The 13,178-nt window shown below is 40.7% G+C and overlaps 1 protein-coding gene across 3 annotated transcripts in view; it reads right to left on the minus strand.

Annotated features, from left to right (window-relative positions):
- The window catches only part of Pls3 (plastin 3), an 85,220-nt gene that overhangs the window by 20,866 nt on the left and 51,176 nt on the right, over positions 1-13,178 (minus strand). For all 3 annotated transcript variants that reach the window (XM_048335760.1, XM_048335762.1, XM_048335761.1), the window contains exons 4-5: positions 7,507-7,670; positions 248-377 (exon numbers count right to left, since the gene is read on the minus strand). In XM_048335760.1, coding sequence (XP_048191717.1) covers positions 248-377; positions 7,507-7,670 — 294 coding nt within the window. The remainder of the gene's footprint in view (positions 1-247; positions 378-7,506; positions 7,671-13,178) is intronic.

Genomic DNA, 13,178 nt, shown 5'->3' on the forward strand with positions numbered 1-13,178 from the left:
ACTGAGTCATATCTCCACTTCTGGCTTTTTGCTGGTTAATTAGAGATGTGATTCTCTCACACTTGTCTACCTGGGCTGGCTTCAAACTGTAGTACTCAAGAGCTCATCCTCCTGAGCAGCTAGGATTATAGACATGAGTCACTGGCACCTGGCTTTGTGGATTTCTTAATTAGGACCCTCCCTTCATGACCTTTGAGTAGCTACTCTAATTTAGCACATCCCATCTCCATCACCTGGAGTCCATTACCTGAGTAGGAATGCTGAGTCCCTTCACTGGACAGCTCTGAAGTCCCTCCCAGAGCACAGATCCCCTCCTTCCTGTTGATTGCCTTGCGGAAAGTTTTAGCAATATCACTGCTTTTTACCTCTTGGAAAATCTAGTAAAAAAAAACAACAACAACAACAGTGTTGTTGATTGACAATTCAAGCACAACAATAAGCATATTTATCTTCTTTCAGATCTTGATCGCCTATTGTTTTCCCCAGGTGATGAGTGTTAAAAGGAAAATTGGGCTTGAGTTTTTGCAATGCTAAATAAGTACTATCATAGTGCTACTAAGAAGCTCCAAGTCAATTGCACACACTTTTCAAAACCATGAAGTGATACATGCATTGAATCCCCGTAAGCTCCAAGCTCGTAGTGTGGTTGAAAGGCACAGGTCAATCTGTTAATTCTCTATACAGAAGGGTAGCTTTGTTCATTTCTCTTCTTTAACCTGAATTCTTGATGTAAAGAATGGTAACATTTCTGGCCCAAATTTAACTAAGTGGGGGCTGGGGATGTGGCTTAGTGATGGAGTGCTTGGCTACCATGCATGAAGCCCTGGGTTCGATTCCTCAGCAGCACTGTACAGAAAAAGCCAAAAGTGGTGCAGTGGCTTAAGTGGTAGAGTGCTAGCCTTGAGCAAAAGAAGCTCAGGGACAGTGCTCAAGTCCTGAGAGCAAGCCCCAAAACTGGCAAAAAAACAAACAAAAAAAGCTTTAACAAAGTACAACATAAAGGTAGCTCAAGAAAGAGTTCATTTAACCAAAAGTTGCAGGGGAATCAGGGTTTGAAAAATCTGTTTCTCTCCTTCCCTCTCTACCATCTTTTCTTCTTTGTCTTTGTCTCTCTCTCTCTTTCTTTCTTTTTTGACAGTCCTGGGGCTTGATGAACCCAGGCCTTAAGCACTGTTCATGAGCTTTTTGCTCAAGGCTAGGACTCTTATCACTTGAGCCATAGCACCACTTCTAGCTTTTGCTACTTACGTGGTGCTGAGGAATCAAACCCAGACCTTCATGTTTGCTAGGTAAGCACTCAACCACTAAGCCACATTCCCAGCCCCTCTCTCACTGTTTCTGAGGATAGATCCCAGGGCCTTGAACATTCAGGGTAACCACTGCACCACTGAGCTATAACCCCAACCCTAGCTTCTCTTCACAATAGGAAGCATGGGCTGACAAGTTAATATGCACACTCTAATTGTATAAAACAGGTTGCAACAGAGCAAATTTCACATCCTGGCTCACTTACTTGATTGACTGGGTGGGCATTCTAATGGGGTCTCTATATATTCCCCAAATACCTCCAAATTTGACCTCGATCTACCAAGGTACAGCACTACCTCCAGTCACATAGAAGCAACGTGCATTAACTTCATGAAACTCCCTTGAAATGCTGTTTAGGACCCTCATTTAAGTACCTTATTGAAAGAAACACTGTAATGGAATTTTTGCTGAAGAAATGTAAAGTAATTCAAAGGTCTTTCATGCTGTCAACAAACAGATACATTCTCATCTCAGCGTGATTGTAGCCAGTATAGCAGTTCAGGATGAAAAAATCCAGCCCATGAGATACTAAAGCCTTCCTCAAGACTGCCAGAAGGAAGGTGCCATTTTGTAACTAGTCCATCAGAGCAAGTGACAGTGCAATTTATACAAAGTTTGCTGCATGCATCATCTCAACACCTTACCTTTCTCATCCCCTTACCTTTCTAAAGCATGGCTTGACTTCATCTAGAAATAACTGATTTAAGCTTTTCCAGCTTCTAGAGCTGCAAGTCTGTGCTGTACCAGTAATTTTTTTAAATTAAATTTTATTGACAAGGTGATATACAGAGGGGATACAGTTACATAATAAGGTAGTGAGTATATTTCTTGTCTTATTTGTTACACCCTCCCTCATTTTTCTTTCCCTTCCCTAGTTCAGATAAGCATATATAAGATATCCAGAGTACCAAAATCATATACAGTGACCACAGGGGGTACACCAAAGGAAATTCACCTAGTACATTAAACATAACGACAACAAGAAAATCCTCCTGTTTCCATCTCTTGGAGTTCATTTTGTTTAGCTTTATCTTATATAATCATATTGTACCAGTAATTTTACAGATAGTATTTTTAGTGCCTATATCTACATACAGAAGATGCACATACACATAACTTTAGATACTGTGTGCAAGTGATGAACCCACTTTCTTCTCCACAGCACTGACTCCTTTTTGAATTGACTACTGCAGGGAACTTTTCAATTATTCAAGCCTAACAAATACAATCGCGTCACTCTCTGGAATGTGGCAAAGCCTGAATTAGAATGTGTTTTGATCCATAGCTTCCCTTTTTGATAAGAAGGCACCTGGCACAGTGAGAAGACAAGAGTTTCATTGCAACCCTGCGTCTCTTAGTTAAACATTGTAGATTAAGTTAAAATCTGTCAGGTGGCCTTTCCTCATTCCTGCCCTACCACATGACACTACAATGGGCACAACTGACTCCCAGTGATGTGCTAGGCTGGCTTTCTCTATATGAATGCTTTTGTGTTAAGCATTATAGCCTGCTAGAAATTAGGCTGTTTCAACAAACACAATTTCAGTTGACAGATCCCGACTTGCATGTGCCATGGGAAAATGGGATGATTAAAAAGAAAAGAAAAAGGAGAAAAAAGAGCAAGTATTGTACTGTAATGTGAAGACTTCTATAGTCTAGTATAACTTCTTACGTTTGGGAATGAAGTACAAAGAATATAATTTTTTTTAAGTTTACACGAATGGAGAAACAAAGGATGAACAAATGCAGCAGTGTTACTAGACACTATGTTGAAAATGAACTGTACAACTTGTGGGAGGGCATGGAAGGGAAAAACTGGGAGACAGTAACAGAAGGGGTGACACTGTCCAAAAAGAAATGTTCTCATTACTGACTTATGTAACTGTAACCCTTCTGTACATCACCTTTATAATAACTTTTTTTTTTGGCCAGTCCTAGGCCTTGAACTCAGGGAGCACTGTCCCTGGCTTCTTTTTGCTCAAGGCTAGCACTCTGCCACTTGAGCCACAGTGCCACTTCTGGACGTTTTCTATATATGTGGTGCTGAGGAATTGAACCCAGGGCTTCATGTATACGAGGCGAGCACTCTTGCCACTAGGCCATATTCCCAGCCCTATAATAACATTTTTTTTAAAAGCTCATAATGCCTTCTTTCCAACTCCCTCCCTCACTTTTCTTTCCTTTCCCTTTATTTCTGTGGTGTGATGGGGACTGAAACCCAAGATCTTGTGCAGGTTCAGTTAATATGCACATGCTCTACTAAGTTCTACTCCTAGCCCCTACTTTCTAAATATTTTAAATACATTATTTCAGGTAAGCCCAAATGGTTAGTTGCATATTTTCCTGTTTCTTAGATTATAACTTTAAATGTAAGAGAATAAAAACTTCTAATATCTACTAAATTGATTGAGAATTCACCTCTTCATTTGTACTTTAAAGCAACTGTTGGATTGGGTAATAAAGCTATTGGAATACAAGCTTTAACTACGCCAGAATCTCAGAAGTTAGAGCACAAGGCTGACTGCTGTGCTTCAGTCTTCTCAATGAAGCTTTTCAAGCTTGTGCAAGGATCCAGATGAGCTCACTGCTTGGTGCCATTGTTCATCCATGAGGAAGGATTAGCTTCATCATCTGTGAAGACTTCCTGGTGAGCCCTGCCCACAGACCAATGACCACTCCCCCTCCTTCAGTCTCCTTTGGGAAATGTATTTTGTCCTTTCATAAGTGCCATCACCTCAAAGATCCATCTCTCAAAGTGCCATCTCAGCAAGAAGCTAGCTTCTTCACATCCCAAAATGAGCCTGACATAGGCCTAGTGGCCAAACCCAAACAACCCGGAGGCATATGATTTATGAAGGAAGGACTTCTGAAACAAATGCAGAAAAAAACCCACATTGCCTGGCATCTACTATATGGGGCTTATTTCCAACATACTTAGGTTTGAATTTTTCCTTTCTCTGGAAATTCTTATAGTCCTGAAGTAGTAAAAGAATATTGCTTTTAAAAACAGCAGCCATGTATTATGGTATGCCTGTAGTTCCAGCTACTATGGAGGTTGAGGCAGGAGAAGCCCTTGAGTCCAAGAGTTCCAGTCAACATAGGCAACCTGGTAAGACTCTATTTCAAATGAATAAATAAATAAAATGGAAATAATGTCAACGACTAACACCTATGTAGTATTTCCTATATACTTGGCACTGATCTAAGAACTTTGCTGTGTTATTTAATGAAGTTAGAACTATTACAAACATCCCTTGAGACAACAACTTTTTGTCGTTATATAAGAACAAGATTCTCATTATGAAAAATGAGAGTTTAGCATACTGATCACTGCTCAAAGAATTTATTGCCATATCAGCTTCTCCCCAAATCACATCATTTCATAAATACAAAAATCTAAGCCAGACACAGTGACTCACACCTATAATCCTAGCGACTCTGAAAGTTGAGATTAAGAGGGTTGAAGTTCAAGGCTAGCCCAAGCAAAAAGCTTGCAAGATCCACCTCAACAGAAAAAGCTTGGAATAACGGCACATGGCTGTCATCCCAGCAATAGTGGGGAGCATAAATAGGAGGATCATGATGCAAGCCAGCTGGGAAGAAAGCAAAAAAGGAGCCAAATGAAGGGGAAAAAAAGGTCTGGGTGCGTGGCTCAAGCAGAGTACCTGTCCAACAAGCAGGAGCCTGAGTTCTCAAAACTCCAGTACCACTATTTAAAAATCTAGTAATTTCATTTTCAAATGCTTAGAACAAAAGCACACTATTAAGTTTTATTCATTTTTGGGCCAGTCCTGGGGCTCGAACTCAGGACCTCAGGCTTCTTTTTGCTCAAGGCTAGCACTCTACCACTTGAGCCACAGCGCCACTGCAGGTTTTTTCTGTATAAGTAGTGCTGAGGACTCGAACCCAGGACTTCATGCATGCTAGGCAAGCACTCAACCGCTAAGCCACATTCCCAGCCTAAATTTTATTCTTTTTTTTTTTTTTTGCCAGTCCTGGGCTTGGACTCAGGGCCTGAGCACTGCCCCTGGCTTCTTTTTGCTCAAGGCTAGCACTCTACCACTTGAGCCACAGTGCCACTTCTGGCCGTTTTCTGTATAGGTGGTACTGGGGAATCGAACCCAGGTCTTCATGTATATGAGGCGAGCACTCTTGCCACTAGGCCATATCCCCAGCCCCTAAATTTTATTCTTGTACTTGAGATTTACAGTAACTTTGGGACTCTTTTCTGCCTTCTGTGTATCCTTCCACAAAATAAATACAAACTGATTTTATTTGTAGTTGCCACTTCTTTCCAGGTAATGTTGGCATAGTCACTTCCTTTCTTAGAAATCCAAGTTTGTTTTCATTTGAAAAATAAGTGTAAGCATATTGACTCTTTCTAGGTCTAAAAAATTATTTTAACCTAAAAAATGTTCTCAGTAATAATTTGGTTTTTAAAATTCTTTGTTGTTGCCAAAATTATTATGCATCCTCTTTATTTTATTTTTTGTGCCAATACTGGGGCTTCTATTCAGGGTCTTGTGCTCTTACTCAGCTTTCTTGGTCACCTGCTGGTGCTTTATCACTTGAGCCACACCTCCAGCCCAGATTTTTGCTAGTTCATTGGAGATAGAGTCTCCACTGGTGCCTGGCTTCATTTCCTTTACTTTTAAAGAATATACTTAGGTTATCTTCCCTCTTCATTTAAAAAGCCACTAAGAGCTGCATGAAAATGGTCATGTTTCAAAAATACACTCAATTAAAATTTTCCTATGATTCTTTCTCTTGCCAACATTTCCATAATTTTGTTTACTACAAAGATTAATGGTTGAGGCCTGTCCTTTCTAGATGCAAGTTGTATCACAGTTAACTGATTCTTTGAGCTGCTTTCAACTCACAACTCAACATGCGGTTACAAGGGGAGCAAGTTATACAGCAGAGAACATGCAAGTGCTCAAATTGTGTACCTCAATTGCAACTTACTATTGAACACAGAATTCAAAGCAAAAGGCTTTGGCCCAAACTGGAGACAAAAAAAATGGTGGGAGGAAATCAGTATTTGGAAAGAAAAATGGCAAGAACTATATTATTAACCCAAATCTGCATTAAAAAAAGCTAATACCCTCCCCCACCCCTGCAACACTGACAGCTGAGTAGACACCATGATTTTATCATTACGCTTCCGAACCTGCAGTGTTCTTAAGGAGCTAATTCTAATCAGAGAGAACATGAGAATTTTATGAAAAAATAAAATAAACCATGGAAAAGACCAACAGGAATGCTGAGAAGTTTGAGACAAGTATTGGGCAGTAGTCGCTAGTTTGTAATTTATTGAAAGGAATGCCTAATAAAATCTAGTCTTAAAATAGTAAAAAGTAATCCATAAAATGTGAAAGGAGCCAGGAGTGGTGATTGCCTGCCTATAGTCCCAGCATTTAGGACACAGAAGCAGGAGGATTCTGGCTGGGCCGCATAGCAACATCTTGCCTCAGAACAACCCAAACTGATAAATTGTGTTATGGTATGTTCTTTACAGAGAGAAGAGCCAAAAGCTCTTTTTAAATATCAATATTGTGTCAATAAATATAGACTGACAATGGCTGGGGTCTTAGAAAAAACTCGACCCTCCACTTCAACTGTCAGCAAGTAAAAGTTAGGCTTTAATAGAGAGCCATGTGCCTGCCACACAGATGCTCCAAAACAAAAAAAAAAACCTGAAATGTCTCTCCCAATGGACTAAAAAGATATGCTTCTGAGTCTTCATTATCAAAATGAGCGCCCTAGAGAAAATGGTACAGTTAAAACACCATTACCACAAGAGAAGAAAATGTCGATTTAATCAGCAAGTTTAGCTCAGGAAGTTCCTAAGACTGAGTTGGGGTGTATCATTAAAGTTGTGGGGCATACTACTCACCATGGGAGAGAAAGATCATTTCAAGGCTGTCATTTAGCACTTTGAAAGACGCCTATAATGACACCCTGGTAGGAGATGGTCACTTTTCTCACAGGGAGCTTTCTTTCTGACAGTGTTCTTTTAAGACACGATTGAAAGAACTAACTGAACAGAGTGGGCACAATGACAGAAATGTACCTAGTTAGCAGATTGCTAATGTGACATGTTTTGGCAAGTTAATACAATAGTATTTATACTATAAGATCCCACAAGACAAAGGAACAATGGTGATTTCTCCAAATTGTAAATTTTCATATACTTACATAAACGAACTCATCAAAGCTTATCTTTCCATCTTTATTCCTGTCACTATCCAGCATGAGTTTCTGAATGATTTCTCTCACTTTATAGCCCGGCAATGGCATGTTGGCTTCCTTGAAAAGTTCATGAAGTTCATAGTCACAAATATACCCATTGCTGTTGAGATCTTTAGAAAAAAAAGGGGCAAAAATGTTAGGAGGTGTTATTTCATAGTATTTTCCATCATTTTTTGTTTATTTCATAAGCTTGCCTAATTGGAATATTTTCTTATTGTTTGGAACATAAGAATGTTTGAAAAGAAAATGTACATTTTAATTCAAAGTGCAAGATTTCACACCATCTAACCTAGTGATATTTTTTCTTGTTCAGTTCTAGGATTTGAGCCTGGGAGCTGTCTCTGAGCTCATTTTTGCTCAAGGCTGGCGCTCTACCACTTGAGCCACAGTTTCAGTTCTGAATTCGAGATAAGAGTGTCCCAGACTTTGCTGCCTGGGGTGATTTCAAAGTGTGATCACCATATCTCAGCCTCCTTAGTAACTAGGAGTACTTGTATGAGCTACTTGCATCCAGTTATCCAATATTTTAAACAGTGGACAAGAAACTTTACTTAAAGACAGTATCAGCTGGGCACCAGTGGCTAATGCTTGTAATCCTAGCTACTCAGGAGGCTGAGATATGAGCATCATGGTTTGAAGCTAGCCTAGGCAGGACTTTTATCTCCAATTAACTACTCAGAAAAAGCTGGAAGTGGTGTTGTGGCTCAAGTGGTAGAGAGCTAGTCTTGAGGACGAAGAGGCTCAGGGACAGTGCCGAGTGCAGAGTTCAAGCCCCATGACTTACAAAAAAATAGTATCACTGATAGTAAGAAAGCATGGTTGGTTAATAACACTATTATTAAAATGCAGAATGAGCTGGACATGGTAGTACATTCCTATAATTACAGCTATTTTGGAGGCATACCTAGGAGGATTATGATCTGAGGCTGGTCAGAGCAAAACGTTGAGACCATACCCCCCAAAACAACTAGAGCAAAAGGTCTTGGGGGCATGCTGTAGTAGTACAATTCCTGCCTACCAAGTGTGATGCTCTGAATTCAAACGACAGACAGACAGACAGACACAGACAGACAGACACACACACACACACACACACACACACACACACACTCTCAGACCACTTTTTTTGTTTTTGTTTTTTTGGCTAGTCCTGGGCCTTGGACTCAGGGCCTGAGCACTGTCCCTGGCTTCTTTTTGCTCAAGGCTAGCACTCTGCCACTTGAGCCACAGCACCACTTCTGACCGTTTTCTATATATGTGGTGCTGGGGAATCGAACCCAGGGCTTCATGTATACGAGGCAAGCACTCTTGTCATTAGGCCATATCCCCAGCCCCACAAAGACCACTTTTAAAAATTAGTACATTGGTAGCACAAGACTATAATCCCAGAATTCCAGAGCTAGATACAATAGGACTTTGAGGCCAGACTGTACTACCTAGAATATCCTCTAAAAACTATACATTAAAAATTATAAATAGGACTGGGAGTGTGGCTCAAGTGGGAGATCATCTGCCTAATAACTTACAATGCCATGGATTCAAACCCCAGTTCCACTAAAACGAAAAATTAAAAGAACAAAAATATATTTTACACCAATAAAACACCAATATGGTATAAAACAACTTCTACTGAAATCATGCCTTCCTGTTCCTACTCTCACAAATATAAAAGTTTTCTGAATTAATATGATTCTATTTCAAAACACACCTGAAATGCAGCAGCCACATTAAGGGCCAACTTTGAGTTAATATAAAGAAACATTAATCCAACATGAATAAAGAGTTCATAAAAATGTGGTACTGACTCAAGCAGATGTTCATCATGACTCTATAAACATCCTTTTTATTTCTGTGCTACTGCAGTTTTAACAGAGTATGTATAAATTGCTGATTAAATGAATGTTAAAATTGGAGAATAAAATCCTGATCCATAACTGAAAGTTTGTTGGATGAAAAAGAGGGCAAATGTCCAAGCAGATGTAACCACTTGAGTATATAGTTTCAGTAAATAAATTTTTACTTTCTCCAGCAATATCAGATATGAAAATTAAGAAAAATAAACTGACCTAGGTGCTGGTAACATATGCCTATAATCCTAGCTACTCAGGAGGCTGAAATCTGAGGATCAAAGTATAGAGCCAGCCCAGGTAGACAAATCCAAGAGACTCTTACTTGCAACTAAACAGTTAAAAAGGCAGAACTGAAGGTGTGGCTCAAGTGGTAGACTGCCAGTGTGAGCAAAAAAGCCAAGCAAGAGCACAAGGCTCTGAGCTCAATCCCTAGTACTGGCACACATACACAAAACCTCTATTATATACTGTTCTTTTTTGTTTTTAGCCAGTCCTGGGGCTTGGACTCATTGCCTGGGTGCTGTCCTTGCCCTCTTTTTGTTCAAGGCTAGCACTCTACCACTTGAGGCACAGTGCCACTTCCAGATTTTTCTGTTTATGTGCTGCTGAGGAATTATGCACGCTAGGCAAATACTCTAGCACTAAGCCACATTCCCAGCCCCATGTACTGTTCTTGAGGCCAAGAATTACAGACAACAAAAGAATGTATTTTTTTTTTTTTTTTTTTGGCCAGTCCTGGGCCTTGGACTCAGGGCCTGAGCACTGTCCCTGGCTTCTTTTTGCTCAAGGCTAGCACTCTGCCACTTGAGCCACAGCGCCACTTCTGGCCATTTTCTGTATATGTGGTGCTGGGGAATCGAACCCAGGGCCTCATGTATATGAGGCAGGCACTCTTGCCACTAGGCCATATCCCCAGCCCAAAGAATGTATTTATAATATAATAATACATAATATATAATACAATATAATCAATATGGGACATTATTGGTATTTAAACTCATGGCCTTTCACTTTCTAGGTAGGTGTTCTAACACTTGACCTATGTCTCCAGCTATTTTTTCTTTAGTTATTTTTTAGATCAGGTCTCAATGCTTTTCATCCAGGGCTGGCCTTGAATCACTTCCTGTAAAGTCAGGATTACAGATGTGTGCTACCATATCCAGCTTGTTTACTGAGATGAGAGGGCGTTTCACTAACTTTTCGCTGGGCTGGTTTCAAATTGTGATCCTCCTTCCCTCTGGGATTCCCTGCCCCCACACTCTTGGCTGGAGAGTTTTTCTTTTATTGCTACAGCTGGGCAGGGAGAAGATGCTCCTGCTATCCAATAGGTAGAGACCAGGGATGATGAAAATATTGTACTATGCACATGACCCCTAAGCAACACAGAATCATGCAGGTCAAAATGTAAATAGTGCTGGGGCTGGGGATATAGCCTAGTGGCAAGAGTGCCTGCCTCGGATACACGAGGCCCTAGGTTCGATTCCCCAGCACCACATATGCAGAAAACGGCCAGAAGCGGCGCTGTGGCTCAAGTGGCAGAGTGCTAGCCTTGAGCGGGAAGAAGCCAGGGACAGTGCTCAGGCCCTGAGTCCAAGGCCCAGGACTGGCCAAAAAAAAAAAAATGTAAACAGTGCTGAAGGTGAGTAACTGTTCTAATAACATTGGGGGTGGGGGAGGCATTTAAACAGAATGGTCAGGGAAGACAACTTTGCAAATTGCATTGAATCCAGAATTACATGTGGAAGGTGGTTATGAGGAGGAAGAGCGTTGAAGTAGGGGAAGTAGCAAATGCAGCGTGTGACACAGAAGTGTGTGTGATGTGCTCCAGAGCCTCTCTGGCAGAATGAGAGACAAGGTCAGCAGCAGAGTACATACAAAGAATTTTTGTCTGAGTGTGATCGTTCACTAAAACATGTAAGATCCTATATGAAACCATTTCATACTACCTTTGACAGGTGGTGAAATCCTTTACTTTTTCCTGTTGTGCAGAGGGTTGAACGCAAGGCCTTCCATGTTCGAAGCAAGCACTTTACCATGGAACTATATCTCTAGTCCAAAGGCTGAAGTTGTATTTAGCTATAATGTCAAGCCTCGGCTCTATATTATGAGCTACAATCATAGCCCTTAACGCCATTTCTTTCCTTGCTAAGTATCAGGGTCTCAAGCTTACTTAGCTGGCACTCTCCCGCTGAGTCATGCCTCAAGCTCTTTTGCACACTGATGTTAATTCTACGACATATTAGGTTTTTGGGGGGAGGGGAGATTTCATTGTGATATTTCCATGTCCTTGGTTATTTTTGAAATAGGATCTTTCTTTTTGCCTGGGCCTACACTTGGACCACCATCTTACTATTTTATGCTTCTTTCCATAGCTGGAAAGACAGGCAGACACCATCATGCCCAACTTTTTTGGTTGATATTGGGTATCAAGAACTTTACTTTGCCAAAGCTGGCATCAAATTGTGATCCTTCAGATTTCAGCCACAAATAGCCAAGCTCACTTTTTTCAGTTAAGGAAATATCTTTTAAAATGTATTTTCCTTTCTCTGACTTCTGAAATGGCATGTATCTAAGCATAGCTCAAACTTTGGTTACTCTTCAAAATTCAGCCTGCTATTTAACAGGTAGTTGTTCTTTTCACATTCTCAGTAATCCAACAGATGTGGAAGGTAGAGTTATTTTAAATTTAACTATGGAAAAATATAATGAATTCAGAGCTGCGTGAAACTGACCCAAGCCCTGAGAGTTTATCTGGTGGTTTACTTGTATTACAGGGAAAACTAATGTTTGTCTGAACTCTATGCAAAAACTCTCTTGAGTCTTAATTAGAAGTAAGCTCACTGATGTGATTAAAAGCTGCCAGGAAGTAGCCACCCTAAAATATAACTAACATAAAATAACCACATGCGGAAACTCTATTTCAAAGCAAGGGTAGTAATAGCAGATGCTTGTAGTAAGGGACGGGAACATGGGAAATGGGGTGGGAAGAATAGGAATTTGTCATCATGTGACTATCTTTCTTATTAAGTTGCACATCTCTTCATAAAGGTTCTTTTAATTCTTTTTATTTCCCACCTCAGGAAACCCAAGCCTGACAGGAATATCCTTAACTAACTCTCAGTCTCATCCCCTTGGTTCTAATCTTGTCCTCATCCAGAAGCCTGCAGATCTGTAGTTTAGTTTTCTAACTGAACACACACCCAGGAGAGAGGACACAAGTACAGGGACAAATGTCAAATGCCAAATGCAGACACCTACCATGGATTTATTAAGAAATCCCATGTTAGGCGGGCTCGCTCACTCCTGTAATCCTAGCTACTCAGGAGGCTGAGATCTAAGGATCAAGGCTCAAAGCCAGCCTGGGCAGAAAAGTCTGTGAGGCTCTGAGACTCTTAATGAACTACACAAAAGGCAGAAGTGGTGCTGTGGCTCAAGTGGTAGCATGCTAGCCTTGATCACAAAAGCTCAGGGACAGTGCCCATGTCCTGAGTTCAAGCCCCAGGACCAGCACGTGCACATACATGTGCGTGCGCGTGTGTGCATGCGCGCACACACACACACACACACACACACACACACACACACACACACAATTTCATTTAGCCAGCATGGTGCTGCATGTCTATAGTTCCAGCTACTCAGGATGCTAAAGCAGGAGGATCATTTGAAACCTGGCGTTTGAGGACAACCTGGGCAATCTAACAAGACCTTTCTCAAATACAAAACCTTAGACAAAACAAAAACAAGAAACCAGCTTAGCTTAAGTCA

This window comes from Perognathus longimembris, chromosome 28 (assembly GCF_023159225.1).
Source record: "Perognathus longimembris pacificus isolate PPM17 chromosome 28, ASM2315922v1, whole genome shotgun sequence".
Taxonomy (NCBI): Eukaryota; Metazoa; Chordata; class Mammalia; order Rodentia; family Heteromyidae; genus Perognathus; species Perognathus longimembris.